Source organism: Heliconius melpomene, chromosome 6 (assembly GCF_056956725.1).
Source record: "Heliconius melpomene rosina isolate 202511_hmr_F chromosome 6, ASM5695672v1, whole genome shotgun sequence".
NCBI lineage: Eukaryota > Metazoa > Arthropoda > Insecta > Lepidoptera > Nymphalidae > Heliconius > Heliconius melpomene.
The window spans coordinates 11796563-11816002 of record NC_140394.1 but is presented as its reverse complement, the minus strand read 5'-3'; the positions used below and the strand labels follow the sequence as shown (position 1 = coordinate 11816002).

The following is a 19440-nucleotide window of genomic DNA, read 5'->3' as shown; positions in this document are numbered from 1 at the left end:
TCAGTTTAAAAGAACTTAGTGATTTGATTCTAAATACCTCATTTATAACGAAAAATTACTGATTAATATAAAATTAATTTGATTTCGAATTAAGTGATATAACTAAATGGTTAGGCTTACATAGAATTAATTATTTAAAACTTAACTTACTTATAAAATAAATTAATAAGAAAAAGTGCATTTTAGACTATTATAAAGTGGAATTGCATTTTTTTAAGTATTTTTTGCGAAACGAATAATAAAAAGACATGCCTCAATAGTATTTGATAACGGTTTACGACTGTGGTTTTTAATTTCTCTTTTCGTTTCAGTGCCTAGGCATAGTTAAGTTAAGCGAAACTATATTGTTGAATAGTATTAAAAATAAAATAAAATGTTTTTTTATTATATATGCAATACAAATATGAATTATGCTCATAAATATGATTGCGATATACAATTATACGGTAATTTGGTATCCTACGATAGTTAATCTAAATAAATAACTTTAACATCTTATTATCTTATCTAATCTTATCTTATTAAGTACCGCAACAACTCAAGAGACCACTCAAGTATATCGCAGTAACACGACGATTAAGCTGTAGGTTTCCTCTGCCTACCCTGCGTGTGCAGGATACAACATGACACAAAAAAAAGTACCGAATATCTTTAATAACATAATAAAGTAAATGTTAAATGTGCATCATAAATTGATTGATGATTTAATATTAAGTTTTAATTACTTTTACTCGTTACCCTTTGCCTTTTATAGAAATAAAAAACTAGTGAAATTGTCAAAAAGTCAAAACGTCAATGTGACAAATATGAGCAAGAGGTTATATTTTGTAAATATAAAATAAATTAGATCAAATTTTACTTATAAATATATAGTAACGTATATGTTATAAATTAAATGATTTATAATTTTATTAAAGAATTTAAAATTTAAGAGTAAAAAATGGAAGAATTCTTATCATCATCGTTCAATAGATTCGTAAGTATTTGATAGTTTTATAAATAAAAATATAGTTTTTATTTTAATACAACTACCTTTAAAAAGCTAAGCAAAATTTTTCAAAAATATGCACCTATTTTTTTTACAGAATTCCAATGATTACACTGACTTCACAATTGTTATGGGGAATGAAAGCTGTGATTTAGATTCAGCTATAAGTTCTATAGTATATGCTTCATTCTTAAACTGGAAAAATGGAGGGAAAACAGAGAAAGAATTATTTATACCATTCCTAGATGTTGAACGAGAAGATTTTCCTTTAAAAACTGAAGTGGAATTTTGTTTGAAGAAATACAATATATCTGAAAGTTATTTGTTGTTTAGGTCAGTATTATATTTAATATTATTTAACTCAACTCCACACTCTGTTTACCAGAGTGGAGCAATGAAAAAAATTCATCTCTATGAGTAAAAATCTAACCCAACACTAGCAGTGCAGCATTAACAGCAAAAGTACAATGATTTTTATATATATCAAATTCAAATATCATCCACAATGTTGCGAAACTTACAATCATAGTATGGACAGTAAATCCTACAGTATATTTCTGTATGTATATATGTATAAAATAATAATTGCTTTATTTCAGGAATGAAATTGACTTCAAAAATTTAATGAAAACTAAAAATATTAAACTTATTTTAGTAGATCACCATGTTTTATCAACAAAATATGATTTTTTATTACCATTTGTCAAAGAAATCATTGATCATAGACCTTTGGATAGAAAGAAATGGTCATATAATGACAACTTATTATATAAAATAGTCATAGTAGGTTCTTGCTCCACATTGATTGGTCAAAAAATAAAGGAAAACAATGGAAATTTCTTTAAAAAATATCCAATATGTGTGAATTTGTTGCATTGTAAGTAATTTTTATTTACTTTTCTTGGAGGGATGGGATCTTTTATGTCTACTTGTATGCAAAATTATAAAAAATATATATATTTTGTCAGTAATTTAAATATTAATATTTATTTTTTATTTTAGGTGCTATTATATTAGATACAGTAAATTTTTCGAAAGAAGTAAATAAAGCAACACCTCTTGATGATGAAATTGTTGTATATCTTGAGAGTTTATTGAAATTAAATGATTTTGAGAATGAAAGGTAGGTACACTATGATCCTGAAGTTAGCTGTAGATGGCGCTGATTATATTTTAGATTTTTTTCTTACTTTTGATCATTTTCTCTCTGACTGCGAGTGAACAATGCACAAAAGTTCAGAAAGCCTAACTTCAGAGAGCCCATGACTCATAGACCGTAGTGTAAATAGAGTTTTTTTTTAGAAATAAGCAGTTTTGTAGAAATGATAATTACATGCCAGTCATGGCGCCAGGGGCACAAGCGTGCAACTGTAAACGACGGTTGTTGGATCGATTTCCACTCGGGAAAATGAAATATTTAATAACTTTCATTTCCTCTTTCTAGTAACGAAGCGCGGCGTTGAGTTTCGCCACTTGGCAAACAATACCTCAAGAACTCTGGAGAAGGTAAGGAAAAAAAGTGTCTTAATGGGATGGGATCTTAACGGAATATCTTATCATTAGGTCCCTATGTATGGGTGTACCTCACCCTGCTATGTGCGAAATACAGTGTGAAGCTAGGTAGCTAAAAACAACAACAAATCTCTAAATGAGCGAAAAGTTGTGAAATATTTATTGTGATATAACAGGGTGTACAAAGCCATCCACTGTTTAGGGTTCCGTAGCCAAAAGGTGAAACGGGACCCTATTACTAAGATAGGCCCAGTCTCCAGGCGGTATCGCATAAACCATGATAGTTAGACTGTTGAAATGCTCACAGATTATATATTTCTGTTGTCGGTTGAATAACAAAAAAAATAATGATTATATTTTAAATCTACCTGATAAAGGTTTTGGAACCAAGAGTGCGCGAGTCCGACTCACACTTGGCCCGTTTTTCTTATTATTTAGAGAAAATACGCGTTGTTTGGAGGAACTCAACGCTAAGTTTTGACAATATTAAATTAAGAAATTAATTATTAAATTAATATTAATAATACTTTTTTTTTAGAAAAACTTTATTAGAAAATTTGGTGAAAGCAAGAAGTGACGTATCGAAATTATCAGCGGAACAATTATTGAGAAAAGATTTGAAAATTGTGAATTATATTTTAGTGCCCAGCTTTCCTATATTGGCTAAGGTGAGTTTTATAAAGTTAATTTTCTTACGTATTAGTTAGGTACTAATATTAAGGGCGTCTCGCCTTTTATTCGCTTTGCACTCTGCTCGCTTCGCCCGCTATTCTTCGTTCGTCTCACTCGTAGTAATGATAATAAATTTAAAGTAAAGTAAAATATTTTAGAAACGTATACATCTGTTTGAACAATTTCCAAGAAGCGCGAGTTCGAGTCCCGCTATTTAATTTTTTTATGTATTTTTAACATATTGGTCTTTGCTTAGTGTATTTATAACTCTAAATAATGTGAAAATACATTTCATAAGTGTAGAAAAAGGCTTTAAAAATATAAAAAAATATATTTTTTAAGGATTTTCTTGAAAAATCGGAATCAATCGAATCCGTGACAAAAGTCTTAGAACAGAGAGACTGTACTATAGCTTTGTTACTCGGAATGGATTTAAACGAAGGCTTGAAGAGAGATGGAGTGATTATATCTAAAGAAGAAACAAAAGGAGAGGAAGTGAGTCTTTTCATATAAAAAAAATCGGAGTCACGCTGTATCCCTTACACATTAGAGTATGCAACTTAGTGTCAACTAAGACACTCCGTTCTCCACTTTACACCGAATTTTTTGAGGCATTGCGTGTTGATTGGCGGAACTCAACGCCGGGCTTGCCTTGGTGCCAGAGCGAAGAAATAAATATATTCTTAAATAACATTTCATTCCCGCGAGTGGGGATTGAACGCACAACCGTCGCGTTACAGTCACACCCTGTCCCCCTGTGGCACGACGGCCTTATATGTATATATTTTTAGTTTTACGCTGTATCTCATATATACACGTGGTGGGGACCTTCCAATTCATCATTCAATTCCCCCCCCCCAGGACAATCGAATACACTACCATCACGATTACAGGCAAACACTGTCACATGCTCCACGACGGCCTCAATTGTTTTTATTTTTCTTCTTTTATAAGCATATAACTTGTTATTTTTTTTATTTCCAGCTCTCAAAATTTCTTCAAAATTGGTCCAGTCCTGCCCTAGATCTTGTATTTTATCCACAAATAAATAGATTTTACTTTAAACAATTAAACTTATCTGCATCGAGAAAACAATATATGCCTGCATTAAATGAATTCATTAATAAATAAATTAATTAAGCATATAAATTAGAATAAGATAGAATGGTCCCAGTTTCATCTTGACATTTAACTATTTTTTAGTTTAAATTACTTTATATATATATATATGGGTATAAATGAAGGAATCTATGAATAAATAATTGATTAGTGAGTTTGGACTTGATAGTGTTTGATTGCATAGATCTGTTTAAATAGGAAAATATTCGATTCTTTATGATGGATGTAAAAAACTTAAAAAGAATAAAGAAAAAATAAATATGGAAAAACTGGAAATGGAGAAATAAAAAAATATTTATAATTACTTGTTTTTTATTAAAAAAAAATTAAAACATTGTTCATTTCGCTTTTAATATAGTAAATGCTTAAGTACATAGGCAACTAAAATAAAAAAATCTTAACATACTATTTACGTATTAATTAATAACTAATAAGGACGTTTCTTTAAACTACCTCTTGGAAAGAAAGGTGGTGGGTTCGATTCCTAGTAAGTTTAACTGTGTAATTTAACATTGTGCTTTATGAAGATATTATTTATTTTATTAATTATTTATATAAAAAAATAAGTGGATAATTTTATTATTATGCTTACAACTTTACGTTGTTCGCTTTTTTCCATACTTTCATAAAAGAAAACTAGAGAAATTATATATTTAAACTTATTTCTTAACTAAAAAGCGTTTTTGTGATGTTATAACAATTAAATTTAACAGATTATATAAAACTTAAAAATTTAAGTCTTCGTCGGCTTTGCAAAAACGATTTTGTATATGATTTTTTGAAATTTTTATTTTATGAAAAGTTAATAATGAATTCAATTCAAAATGTAAAAATCTATCTATTCTTTAATAAACCTTTTAAGGATAAATTAGAAAAATCTATTTTGTAAATAATGATTTTCATAAAATTTATAATAAGTTGATCACAAAATTTCAATTGAATATATAAAAATTCAATCCATTTGTAAAAATACAATATTCACCAAAAATTTACTTTACGACACATATTTATAAATATGTTTGTAAATTTCACCAATGTTTTTTTATCACTAAAGTGACATTTAAAAAATAATAATATAAGTACATTATATAAATATTTTTACATCTGTTGTCTAAACATGGCGGTTATTTCTTCAACAGTTTTATTTTTAGTTTCCGGCACTTTGAACGATATGAATAAGATGAATAAGAATTGTAAAATTGCAAATATTACGAACGTGTTCGAATGCAGGATTAGCTGAAAAAAAAAGAAAATGGTTTAATTATTATTAAATAATTTGAATAATGTTGAAGATTTAATAAGACGTTGTGGCGCAGTAGCACAAGGGTGTAAATGCGACAAACATCTAGTGTTTGTCAATTAATTTATATTAAAAAAAATCTTATAAGTACATCATACATCTATACTTTTATAATAATATTATATAGCTGACGTGTTGATTTAGTTGAACGCGCTAATCTCAGGAACTACTGGTTAGAAAATAAAAAACTTTTTAGTGTTTATTTATCGAGCAAGGCTATATCTTATCAAGGCTTATCAGAGTCAGTCGGTCAGAATTAACCCCCCACACATCCCCTCCCTGAATATCTCATTTTATGTGTACCTAAGTATATCACACATGAAATATTATTTCATTTTCCACTTGACGACATTAAAAAGTACTTTTTATATAAAATAATTAAAAACTTACAGTTAAAGGTAGGAAACTAAGTCCTACTAAGAAGTTAGCAGTCCAGTTCACAGTCACAGCCACTGACGACGCTGCCGGACGAGCTGTTTGGTTGAATAATTCTAAAAAATAAGGGTTCCAATTTTAATTTAGATAATGTGACAGCGTGTGATTGTAAACGAATTGGTTGTTATTATAATTAGTTATGTTCATTTCTTCGCTCTGGTAACAAGACAATGTCTCAAATAATGTTATGGGTGTTAAGCATGGATTTAAAGCTAAAAACTTCATTAGAATAGGTTCAATTCTTTGACTGTAAACGCGATGGTTGTGAGTTCGATTCGGTCTCGAGCAAATTATATTAAAATTATTTTATTTTTTTTCACTCTGGTAGAGAAAACGCAACGCACAGTATCTCTAGCATTGTGAAATACTCACTCTTAAGTTTTCATTAAGTTTCCTTTTCTTTGCTACATGCTGGATATAGAGTGAAGCTGCTAATTTTATTTTTATTTTGTAAATTCAATTAGTATACAATAAAGTAAAAATTATATTCTATTCTACTTACCAGTAACAAGGAACCACGGAATCGAGCCTGGGCCAACCGCAAACGTCACCACGAATAAAATGACCAGCACTATACATAGATAAGATACCCACATGTGGGTTGTCTGTGAAAAAAAAAAGATTTTTTATGTTTACAACATAAGGTATGTTTTTATTTAGAAATATAAAAAAAATTTATTAAAAATAATATAATTTGTCTCGACACTCTAGGTTCTCTCTGCCCACCTCGCAAGATTTATGAGACATTGATGATAGAAAGTGGGAAGCAAAAGTGCCTTAATGGGAACGGAGTGTCGTAACACTACGTTCCAAGGTTCCTTCTGTATACCCCGCTATGTGCGGCGTGAAGCTAAAAAAATAAACATAATATAAATATTTATTGTCTTATCAGACTAGTAACAAAATGCCCTTAAATTTACCAAAAAAAGTGTGTGTTTAATCACTGAATCACTTTTTCAACTTCCAAAAAAAAAAATCTTAAAAAAATAGATATCTACTAATAATATACATAAATAAAAGACAGACTTAAATTCTTTGACTTAATAATTAGTTCCAAAGAGTAAAATAATAAAAAATACTTACATATGAAAGAGCAATACACAGACCGACAGTGCAAACGAACATTGCAGAAAATCCTATCAACAATAAAGTTTTTCTTCCAGCGATCTCCACTAACAGAAGTGATATTACCGTCATTACTACATTCATAGCGCCCATACCTGTGAAGACATAAATGTAAGATTGAGATAAAATGTGGCGTTAAGTTACGTTTCTCGTTGTTGGAGATGCATGAAATTAAAGATTGTTTTTTCAATTATATCAAATTACCAAAAAAATCATCCTTTAAAAAATATAAAAAATACACCGCCCCCATACCCCTATAAAAAATATTTTTCCACTATTTTTCATGACTTACCCAAGGTAGCATATTGGCTCTGGCTCTCACTCAAATTGGCAGATTGAAAGATACTTGTAGAGAAGAATATAACGGCGTTGATCCCCGACAGCTGCTGCGCGACCATCACCACCATGGCTATAAGTAGCGGCTGGCGGAGAGATCGGTCACCGAACAACGAGCGTAGTGTCACCTTTTTACTTATTTTGTTTTTTTCTGCTTCCTAGAAGTAAATAAATTTATGTATTAGGTACTATTTGAAGTCCGCAGTAGTGTATGTGAGTTCGATTCCCAATGGGGGAATAAATTATTTAGATACATTTAATTTAGCCACTTGATACATCTCAATATAGAGTATCAATATCTCAATATCTCAATATAGAGTTTCTTGCCGGCTCTTCTCAGCAGAACTGCCTTCCGAACCGGTGGTAGCTTTTTTTCTTTTTCATATGTTCATTCGACGATTCAAAAGTGCTTATAAAAGTTTATTTGAATAAAGAATATTTTGAATTTGAAAAATTTGAAATAATTAAACAGAAAGTAAAGATCGGAGTGTCTTAACACTTTGCTCGCTCTGCCTACTCTTCTATATGCGGTATAATATGCTGGCCACAGTGCAAAACTTCCGAAATTAATACAAAAATAATAATTATGTAAGATTATATAAAACAACATTACTTGATGCATTTCCTCCATTTCTCCGTGCACCGCCACATCACCTCGCAACCAATTCAGTGCTGAAATATTACAAAAAAAAACCCATTTATAAACAAAAAATTGGTCAAGCGCTTGTACTGGTTTTGATTACGTGGCAAATTGCATACAACATACGGCAGAAACAATGCGTGACTACCGCTAGTATCTTTTGATTGCGTTGACTTACTTAGACGTTTTTTTTGCGTTGCAAAGGAATATTGTATTTGATATTTATTTTTATTTCTTTCAACTTGATATCCCACGTGATCTTGAGATAATGGTATTGACAGACGGACAGACAGACAACAAATTTTTGAGGTTCGGAACTCTTAAGATTTTTAATAAACACAATGGATATAGACATGGATTCCCAATCAGAGGATTATATTAAAATTATTTTCATTATCTCATCCCACCGTAACAAGATGCGGCGTTAAACTCCACCCAACCACTGAGTAACTTAAAGAAAAATAAAAAGTCACCTCTCTGAGCATGCAACTCCGCGCCACGATTCAACAGCAAATACTTGGGCGACTCAGGACACAACGGTAAAGTGCAGCACTGTATAACCGCAGGTATCGCGGTTATAACGAACAACCACTGCCAACCATTGGTTGTACCCAAGACCGATTCTAAGCCCAACACTTGTGAGAGAAGAATGCTTATGGTTATCACTAACTGGTAAACTGTACCGATCTGGAAGAAAATATTAAAGTTAGGAAAAGTTTTCTGTTCAGTTCAGTTCTTAATTTATGGCGGTTCGAGCGTGCCAGTTATGCATTAATCACTTCGCCAATGTCACGTTGAACGGAGAACACACGAAGGAGATTGTTGGAGGAAGGAGAGTAAAAGTTTTATTAACTTCCACGCAAAAATATGGGTAGGTTCATCTATCTACCGTCATCATGCAAGTTTGATCCATCTGTCTGTCTGTGTTTGTCTGTGACACTGTTGCTGCTAAATGAATGAACCAATTCGAGTGCGGTTTTTTTTTAATCGAAAAAAACCTTGTTTATTTTGGTAGTTTTCAGATTTATTTTACGACAATCGAATTAGCAATTTTAGAGCTACGTCGTTTTCTGAAATTATAATTAATTAATAAATTCAACTAGCAGAGCCGATTTTGCGGTGGCACAACGGCTTGATAGACCAGATGAGGACAGAACAGAATCAGTTGTTGGTGTGATTCCCACTCAGGAGAATGAATTAATTTCTTTTCCTCGTTCTGGTAGCACGACAGATCATGGCAATGGGTTCCGTCACTCAACACGCAATATCTTGTAAATTGGGTGGAAAGGGAGGAATAGAGTGCTTTACACTTGGTTTCTCTGTCTACCCTGCTATATGCGGGATACAGCATGACGATAAAAAAGTTAATCATAAATTAAACTATAGTAAATATAATAATATTAACTCACTGATCCACGTAACGATATGGGTGATATTTCAGCCAAGTACATCGGAGCTAAGCCGGCGTTTAAACCATTGTTTATACCGATTATTAGCCTGTAAAAGAACACTTATTATTTGAGGATATCAAGTTCGATTCTTTTGTAAGTAAATATTTGTGTTATATCAGAGACCAACCGTTGCGCGGAGGCAACGTACGTGCGTACGTAAACGCTTCAAGTACTATTTCCCATGTCCGATTTCAATCAACAGTATCAGTAACGAGGAAAAAATACTTCCGTTTCCCACTTCCCGCCGAATTCTGGGAACATTGCGTGTTGAGTGGCGGAACTCAACGCTTCACATTGTCTTGCAAGAAATATTCATTTTTTTATTGTGGGAAATTATCACAAATAATTAAAATTTTTGGTGTTTTTAAAATCAGAAGTTACAAAAACATTTTCATTAAAATACAATATAATTACAAACCTCCCAACAATCAGCATTTCAGCTGACTTTGCTATTTTAGCACTCCCTTGTAACGCTGCGGCTATAAAAACCAATATATTGTTGAGTAGAAGACCACCTTTTCTACCAAATCTGAAAAAAAGTATGAAGCATCTCCGTGAGTTGTGTTTCATATATTTGGATGGGGAAATTACATGTGTGGACGTGTGATTAAATGTGTGATAATATGTGTGGACATGTGGTCACATGTGTGGATCTGAGATCATGTGTATGGCCTTGCCCATTTAAACTTGGGCAACATAGCTTACTATGTTTCGATGAATTCATTATATATACTCATACTCTTATTTGGTACTTTTCCCTTACGCGTCAAAAGAAGTTAACATTAAAAATATATATTCTTATAATTTAAGTTCCTCTAAGTATTGGACTTGTGCCCTCACGCAGCCTTCCAAAAGACCGAGCTCTTTTTAACCCATGAATTTTTGGAAAGTTAATAATAAATTAAAAAAAAAATAAACCACCCACCTGTCAGCTACGACCCCCGTTATAATGCCTCCTATCATCCCGCCCACGCAGTATATGGAGACAGCGACAGACCATATCGTTGTTACTTTGGGGTCGTCTAGAGCTGCCAGAGTTATGTTTGTATCGGATAAAGCTTGTTTGTGCAGCCATTCCGATATAACCTTTTGGAGAAAGATAAAAAAAGAGGGGAGTAATATAAATATATGAAATAAATGGTAAAAAAACGTTGCAAGCTTATATTCCAGTTTTAAAAGTTAACATGTATATTAACGATATATTATAAAAATATCTTAAAAGATGTAAAAGATGTTTAAAATGAAGAAAAAAAATCAGCTTCACGCTGTATCCCGTACACTGCAGGGTAGGCAGAGGGAACCTACTATTAAGACACTCTGTCCCCACTTTCCGCTGAATTTTAGAAATATTACGTGTTGAGTAGTGGAACTCAACGCCGTGCTTTGCCTAATTACAGACCGAAGAAATGGAAATATTAAATATTTGATTTCCTCGACTGGGAATCGAACCCACAACCTGTCGTAAGCTTGTATTAATATTTCAATTTTCATTCAATATTATTATTTTCTATATTAAAAAGGGTTCACTCAAAAACAAAATGTTAAAAAGAACTATAACGTAAGACTTTTACAAAGAAGAATAACTTACAGTTTGTGGTGCATTTATAACTCCAGTGTTATAGCCGTGTTGGAAAGCTGACCAGCACGCTGAGGATACGATGGCAAATGCCAGTCGTAGGTTCATTCCCTGTTGACAGAAACAAAATAATGTATTGCATCAATTAAATATCCTACTTAAAAAGTTGGTACGTAATACAAAAGTCTAGCTCAATTCGAAAGTACTAGATACTAAATGTGAAAGTTAATGTAATAAGATACGTTACAGTGTGGTTTTATCAAGGAAACCTAAAGATAAAAAAACTATATATATTTATAATAGTATGTAACCAAAAGAGCTTAGGTTTCAATGTGTTTCCGTTAAAACGAGTGACAAGCGCGAGTCGGGCTCGCCCACCGACAGTTCCGTACAAAAATTGGAGGTCTCGAGCTCTTTCTGAAATTCAAGCTTCACCTCACTTGAACTAGCGGCTTTAATACCAAATTTTGCCCCCTTTTTAAGGCAATTATTTGTTAGGATTTAACCACAAATGTATAGTTTTCAGATTTTTTCCTGAACTAGTACTATCTGTAGATGCTAGCTGCCAAACTTCATCATTCTTGAAGAGAGGGAATCGAAGCGACAAATGTCGCCTTTACAGCCGAGTGCTGTGCACTGCGACAGTTAATGTACTGATACTAAAACATATACTGGATACAGTGTTTTGAACACAGAATGAATTTTTTTTTTTTTTTAACTTTAGTGACAGGACAAAACGCGGCGTTGAGCTTCCCCCTAAACACGAAAATTTTGGTGGAAAGTGGGGTACAGAATGTTTATAAAACGAAGAAGTACTAAATGGCCGTCTGTTTTTGAATTTTAAATTGAATCTTCCGGATTCATCATGAACCTTCCGTAGTATATTTAGAAGTCACTAAAAAGTCGCCCGACGTAAAATGCCATAAATGGCAACGTCAAGGTTAATGCGCTTATAGACAGTAGGGTGACTAAGCGAGTACATATTTATAGAGCAAAAATATTTTTCTTAAAATAATATAAACGAATATTCATAAATAAAAATAAACTAGGACGAGATATACCACAGGAACATTCTGTGTTTTATTTATAATATATGTATAAAATTACGAAAGAAGGAAAAAAATTAAAGCCTGACATTAATAATATAAACGTACATTGTTTTTATTAGCTGCACGCTCTATTCCGTTTATAACAGGGTAGATCGAGGGAACCTAGTGTTAAGGCACTCCATTCACAGAGTGCCCAGATTTCAAGACATGGTGTATTCTAAATTTTAAGACTGTTCAAAGCGAGGAGATGAATGTAATTCTTCACTCCAAGTAGCAATTGAACCTACGGCCACCGCAGTTCACAGTCAGATGTTATTCCGCAGCGCCACGACAACTTCTTGGAGCCTTCTGATATAACACTATGCATCTTTAAATAAGGAAAAATTTAACCTGTTATGAAGTGTTACAAGGCCACAAGGACTTTACTAACAAAATATAGTACTACTAGTACAAAGTATTACTTTTAATTAGGGGATCATTTAGTATATAATTATATGGCCTAAATAAATAAATACAAAGAAAAATTACACTATAATCTCAAGAACGGTAACAACATTTTATCTACCTTGTTTTTTTGTAATAAATAGTAAAATTAGAACTGAAATTGGGTTAGTATAACGCTAAGACCTAAGTTCTATTTGCATTTGTCAATCATATTCATATCAGACGTGGCCGCAAGATACGTACCTACGTCTTAGAAACTTGATAAATACGAAAATTAGTAATTATTTATTATTTTTGTTTCTCCGCTAGTAAAAGTTCCAATTTTGTGGAAAAAAACACAATTGCTTGGATTATTTATATGGATATGGATAGGATATTGCTAAGGATTATTATTTATTATGGAATTTGATTCTATTTGGAAGCAAGCGTATATTTAAAATATTTCAGTTTCTGTGGTAAAACAAAAGGTGTAAGCGCGGCAGTTGTGGATTCAATTCCGCTCGTGGTAATAAGACAAAGTTTAACGTTTAGTTCCACTCGAAAATTAGGCGTACTCTACTATAGGCCTTAATTCTATGCGGGATACGTCGTGAAGCTAAAAAGTATATATGTACATCTAATGTGGGTGCATTATATTATTTTATGTATTTAAAAAAAAACCAATATTTTAATAATGTTATTATCTCAGTAAATTTTTCTCTATACAACTAAAATAAAAAAAAAACGTCTCCAAATATGAAAATTATTAGTCACCCTAGCGACATATTATATCATTTATGTAAATATTTTCACGCAACCTTCCAGCGGCTAACCTGTTTACAGACATGGCGAAAGGTGATCTGTTCACATATACATACATACATATATATAAAACTCTTTCGTTACTCAGTAAATTGGCAGACAACGCACAGACGACCTGTGGACCTCCACACTCCCCAACCTACCCTGTGTAGCTCTAAGATAGGATTTCTTGTAACAACAGTAACGGGAAAACAGAATTTTCAAATTTATATCTTAATAAAGTCTATACAAAGAAAGTTGTGGTCGACTAATAAAAAAAATTAAGTGTTTTCAATTTCCTGTATTTACTAGAACAAAAATTTTTAAAAATATATATTTGACATTAAGGACGCAGTAGTGCTGCAACTGACTGTAAAAGTGGTGGTTATGGTTTCGATTTTAACTCGTGGGAATGATTATATTTAAATAATTTTCAATTCTCCCCTCTGGTAGACACAAAGTGTTATTTACTTTAGTCTATCATCGCGCAATTTTACTAAAATGGGAAGGGAAAGAAGGAAGAAATAAAGAATTTATTTTGATTTCTAATATTTACAAAAACGAAAGTTGATATAGTAGATGTTCACTGTCAGTTTCACACTTTTTCCCGTAAATCAGGGTAGACAGAGAAGTCCAGTATGACTCCATTCTATTCCCCAGAGTAGACCTTTGCAGCTACACGCTTGTGCTCATGCGTATCGATGGGGTAGCCGAGTGGTCTGTACCCAGTCCAAAATTTTAGCTTTATTTTAACATTAACACACTTCGTCCCTCGACAGTTGTGAGTTCGACCCCATTTCGGGGAATGACATTTTTAACATTTTCATTTTCTTCGCTGAAGTAACGAGACAAAACGCGACGTTGAGTTACACCACTTAACAGGCAATGTCTCAAGAATTTGGTGGAAATTAGAAAACGGAAATATGATAATGGAAAACGGAGTGTCTTAACATAAAGTTATATTGTATTAAAAATTTGTGTCATATTAATATAAAACCACTGGAGGTCCGGAAATTACGTCTAGATACACCCACGCTTCTTATCATAAAATAAATATAAATAGGATTCGAACTGGCGACCCTAGCATTGTCACGTACTATACTAATTTAAATGAGTCTCTGTTAACGTCAAAATTTATGGCAACTGTGTCCGCTTCGGGACAAAGTTATCCATAGTTTTATCTAACCGGAAGCCCATTCCATATTAAAACCCGATGTATAGATAAGTTTTAGGATTTACAGTTGGTTGATTTTTTTGTTTGTTATTATTTTTAGCTTCACTCTGTATCCCGCATATAACAGGGAAGACAGGGACCATTTAGTGTTTAGTCACTCCGTTCCCCAGACACCAGTCATTTTTTGAGATGCAACTTAGCGCCTTGTTTTCTCTTGTTGACTGAGCAAAGAATATCTTTGCTTTCATAGAAAACAATGCATCCATTCCTTCTGAGGTTGTGAACACCAAATATTCAATCTTTTTTTTCAGATTAAAGTTGTATCTCGGATTTACCAGGGTAGGCAGAGGTAGCCTAGTGTTAAGACACTCCGCTCTCCATTTTCCGTCGAATCTTGAAGACATTGCGTGTTGAATAGCTGAACTTAACGCCGCGCTTTGCCTTGACAACAGAGCGAAGAAATAAAAATAATAAATATTTAATTTCCTCGAGTGGGACTTGAATCCACAACCTGTCACGTTGACAGTTGAATGCTTGTGCCCCTACGCCACGACTGACCTCAACCTTATATCATCAATACATTAATTATATAAGTACATATATAATACATATATATATAATTATGTATGTATAATGGTCTTTACACGCACAATTCAATGGAAAACTAATTGCAAATACATGAATATTTATAACGTTCTTTGTTAACGTATTTACGATAAAATTACAACACGACAACATTTATATTAGTAGATTCAAATCCATCCCTCTTCGTTCCTCCTCCTCCTCCTCCTCCTCCTCCTCCTCCTCCTCCTCCATCCTTTCTATTAGAAGAATTACATCTGTGTAAAATTATGGTCAATTTTTTATTAGAAAATGTACAAAGATTATGCACTTACTAAACGTATGGCCAAGTGGTGGAGGGCTTGGATGGTTGCCAAGAGGCACAGGTTAAAATTCCGGTACGATCAAATTACGTATTCTTTTAAAAATATTTTTTCTTAAAAATATCAACTACAGTTTATTTCTAGAATGTTCAAAGAGAGTATTAAATCATTTCGGATATACGGACGCACGCACCACCCAACTTTCGATACGTCGCATGTTGAACGGCGAAACTTAACGCTGCAATATAAATAGTTAATTCCTTTTTCCGTTTAAAGTAAAACGTTGTCCCACTTCGCGACGACGACGGCGTAATAATAGAATTGACTTAGTATCAGCTTCACGCTGTATGCCGCACACAGCGGGGTAGGTAGAGGAAACCTAGTGTTAAGACACGCCGTTCTCCACTTTCTGCCGAATTCTGGAGGCATTGCGTGTTGAGTGACAGAACTCAACGCCGCGCTTTGCCTCGACACCAGAGCGAAGAAATGGAAATATAAACGTAAATAAATATTACACTTCCTCGGGTGGGAATCGAACTCACAACCGTCGCGTTATAGTCACACTCTTGTGCCGCTGCGCCACGACTGCCTCTAACTCTAAGAAAACAAATTAAGTACAGAAAATTAATTATATTGAAAAGAACAAGTGCCGTAAACACGTATAATAAATTGTTTTCAAATTAAGTAAATAGCTGTATGACTGGCGCCATAGTGGCCCTGAGGCAAGCCAAGTCGATTATAACTGATAGTAGCGGGTTCAAAACTTTCTGCTAATAACTTGGTAGCAAAATTTCTAGGTTCTAGGGCACAAGACAATTCTGGGCTATCTTATTGCCACGCTCATAGGAAGATAACTCTGATCGCAGAAATAAAAGATTACTGGTAAACAATTAACGTCATGACGTACCTAATATGGTAGATGTAATAAATAGCCTACCCATATAAATTGATTACCTAACCAACAGAAAAGTATATTCTGAACCAGAAGTTGCTGAGATTAGCGCGTTCAACCAAATTAACTTTTCAGCTTTGTAATATTAGTATGGACTTATACTTTTATTGGAAACCGAGATATATGTGTATATCTCAATTTAGCTCTTAATTTTTTTAGCTTCACGCTACATGCGAGAGCATAACAGTCAAACAATCCGTTCTCATTGAGACACTTCTGTTCCCCAGAAGCTAAGAAATGAAAATATTCAAATTCAAAATATTCTTTATTGAAATAGATTATTATAAGCAATTTTGAATCGCTGAATAAACATATTATCAACAAAAAGCTACTACCGGTTCTGCTGAGAAGAGCCGGCAAGAAACTCAACAGTTGCTCTTTTTAAATTCAATGGTATAGTTTAACTATTATATTAGCTGGCAGCTATCCTTCATTAGATAAAAATGCATTAAATATTTAATTCCTTCGAGTGGAAATCAAACCCACAATCTTTGCGTTTACAGGCTCACCATTGTGCCCTGAACCACGACCGTTTCAAATTAACATAAACTAAGTTTTCGGCCTCAAATTTTAATTTGCTCAAACGCTAACGTTTAAATTCAAATTTTTATAAAATTTTCATTAAAACCATCTTACATATATGGGAAGGAACAAGCAAAAGTCTTATCTTATCTTTTACTCTATTAAAAAATATGATAGCTTACAAAAACAGAGGACGTAATTGAATGTGTAAATATGTATATATTTTGTATGACGTCATTACTATGAAGCAAATCGGTAGTTTTTATACGGTTACGGTCAGTGGAAAAAAAGCTATAGCTTTTATTAATTTCTCTATTTTTATAGCTCTACGTTGTACCGCATATATAGCGTGGTAGTGAGAGGGAACCTAGTATTAAGAGTATACTCCGTAAACCATGCACCGCCAAATTATCAAAAATTGCGCTGAATATTTGAATTTCAATTTTACTTCATTGCCAGAGCGAGGAAAATTAAAACATTAAATATATACTGCGTTGTCTTCAATCACTCAGTAACGAAAGAGTTATATATGCCAGAGTATAGTCGTCGTTCGCGGTCGACATGAGCAGTGTGCACAACCGGCACAGTCGGGAGCTGACTCGGAAGGGAACCCGCACTACTGACGGCACTGACGCACGTTATTTATACTGTCTCACAATAATCTATTGTCAAATAACGTCAGTGAACTACCCAACAAATTATATGAAAAACGTCATACAAGTAGTTTCAGTCATTATTCTCTAAAATATATATTAGATACTAACTTTCATCTGCGACTTCGCCTGCGTGTTGAAATTATTAAGTATGTAGTAGTCTAAGACTTGTGTAAATACTAAATAAGTTAGAGTGTGTTACATCGAACAACAACAGTTAACGTCATATAACGTAAGGCTATATATTATATATAAGCCTTTCTCGATAAATGGACTATCCAAAACAAATAATATTTTTTTAATTAAAACCAATAGTTCCTGAGATTAACACGTTCAACCGAACACACTGTTCAGCTTAATGATAAAAGTACAGAAGTATAGATTGTATTAAACCCATTTTAAAGTTGCTCTAACATTACAATGTCAAGCCCTAGGTGGTATTGAACTTCAGGTTCAACGGTGAAGGTCACTGGCACCGCGGCCAATAGATGAGTCAAGAACCAAGAGAGAACCACGTAGTTGGAGCAAAAAATATTATTGTCATCCTCTCAACATCGAATGTCTTTCAATTTCGAATTTTTTACTATATTATTACTATATATATTTAGAAAAAAGAAGTACTATCTAGGTATATAAGTAATATGAGTATTTACGATACGTTCTAAAAAGCTATAATACAAATATAATTGTACAATGAACAATGTACATACATGTGTATACAAAAGAGAAAGTTATTTACACACCAGTGGTTGTAACTCAACGGTCATTTAAGTTTCTTGTTAACAAGACTAAAGAGATATCTTTACTATTTTACTAATATTAAAAAGCTGAATAGATTGTTTGCTTGATCGCGCTTATCTCAGGAAGTACTGGTAGATTTTTTCAGAGCTTCACGTTGTGTCCCACATGTATTAAGCTAAGGAGAGGGAAGCTGGGAACCTAGTTTTAATAATTTGTTCCCTTTATGACATTTCTATTTCCCACTTTCCGCCGATTCTCATTACGTGTTGAGTGGCGGAACTTATAGCCGCTCTTCTTCGAGAACATGAAAATATTAAATATTTCATTCTCCCGGGTAGCAATCGAACCCTCGGCAGTAGCGGTTACAATCGCACGCTTCTACAACTGCGCCACGACGCCTTTTGTGTTAATTTAATTCCGTAATCCCATTCTATAAGACAAAATTATTTTCTGGTAATCAGGCCTTCATTTCACGTTATTATTCAATTTTAATAATTAATATGTGGACTTTGTATATTATAATTGTGACAATTATAAATTAAAATAATATGCTTAATTGTAGTATTGTTATTGTTATGTATGTAGGTATAAATATAAATTTATATGTTTCATAGTAATCATATGTTTTCGATGTTTCTCGTCGATGTTTATTTCTAATTAAGGTAAAGGATTTAAATTATACGACCTTAAGAATAAAATTAATATTTTAAATTAGAAAATGTATGCTTAAGTTTATCTATTTTATTATGATTTCATAAGTAATTTATTATCCCTTTAACGCGTTTCGTAGAATTTAATACAATACTTAACCAATTATATTTAGCAATTTATCCTGTAACATCGGAAATGTATGAAAAAAAAATATTTACCGCCATTCTTCCGCTCTACTTTTGTAATCCCAGAAACAAATTTCACTTCTTTACAACAGAACAAAACACTGCACGACACTAAATAAAACGAAATATTTAAAATAACAAATACTTTTTGTCATGAATTTATATTATAATTAGATTTTATGCCAAGTTTCTATCCTTTTAACGCACGTAAGCGGCCAGTCCTGACCGCGGCGGGACAAAAGTGATTCGAA

At 32.8% G+C, this 19440-nt stretch overlaps 2 protein-coding genes across 4 annotated transcripts; one reads left to right on the top strand and one right to left on the bottom strand.

The window, feature by feature from the left end:
* Positions 1-539: 539 nt before the first annotated feature.
* On the top strand, positions 540-4593 carry pn (exopolyphosphatase prune). Of its 3 annotated transcripts, none has more exons than XM_085186392.1 (8): positions 540-638; positions 918-976; positions 1086-1321; positions 1588-1865; positions 1991-2111; positions 3039-3168; positions 3515-3667; positions 4157-4593. In XM_085186392.1, the coding sequence occupies exons 2-8, from the start codon at positions 941-943 to the stop codon at positions 4301-4303; spliced, it is 1101 nt and encodes a 366-aa protein (XP_085042518.1). In that variant the 5' UTR covers positions 540-638; positions 918-940; the 3' UTR covers positions 4304-4593. The 3 variants fall into 3 exon arrangements, with proteins under 3 accessions (XP_085042518.1, XP_085042517.1, XP_085042516.1); XM_085186391.1 differs by having other exon boundaries at positions 552-817; XM_085186390.1 differs by having other exon boundaries at positions 553-976.
* On the bottom strand, positions 4586-19440 carry LOC146538521 (solute carrier family 2, facilitated glucose transporter member 1-like). The gene is made up of 12 exons (XM_085186382.1): positions 19223-19440; positions 11167-11265; positions 10504-10664; positions 9997-10107; positions 9537-9624; positions 8601-8814; positions 8101-8159; positions 7444-7645; positions 7110-7246; positions 6529-6631; positions 5982-6082; positions 4586-5527 (listed from the first exon to the last, which is right to left on the bottom strand). The coding sequence occupies exons 1-12, from the start codon at positions 19226-19228 to the stop codon at positions 5390-5392; spliced, it is 1419 nt and encodes a 472-aa protein (XP_085042508.1). The 5' UTR covers positions 19229-19440; the 3' UTR covers positions 4586-5389.

Coding starts and splice junctions, on each gene's coding strand:
- pn (XM_085186392.1), top strand. CDS start 941: ATGGAAGAATTCTTATCATCATCGTTCAATAGATTC. Junction 977..1,085: donor CATCATCGTTCAATAGATTC/GTAAGTATTTGA, acceptor TTTTTTTTACAG/AATTCCAATGATTACACTGA. Junction 1,866..1,990: donor ATGTGTGAATTTGTTGCATT/GTAAGTAATTTT, acceptor TTTTTATTTTAG/GTGCTATTATATTAGATACA.
- LOC146538521 (XM_085186382.1), bottom strand. Junction 10,665..11,166: donor TTATAAATGCACCACAAACT/GTAAGTTATTCT, acceptor TTTCTCCAAAAG/GTTATATCGGAATGGCTGCA. Junction 7,646..8,100: donor AAATGGAGGAAATGCATCAA/GTAATGTTGTTT, acceptor ATTTACTTCTAG/GAAGCAGAAAAAAACAAAAT.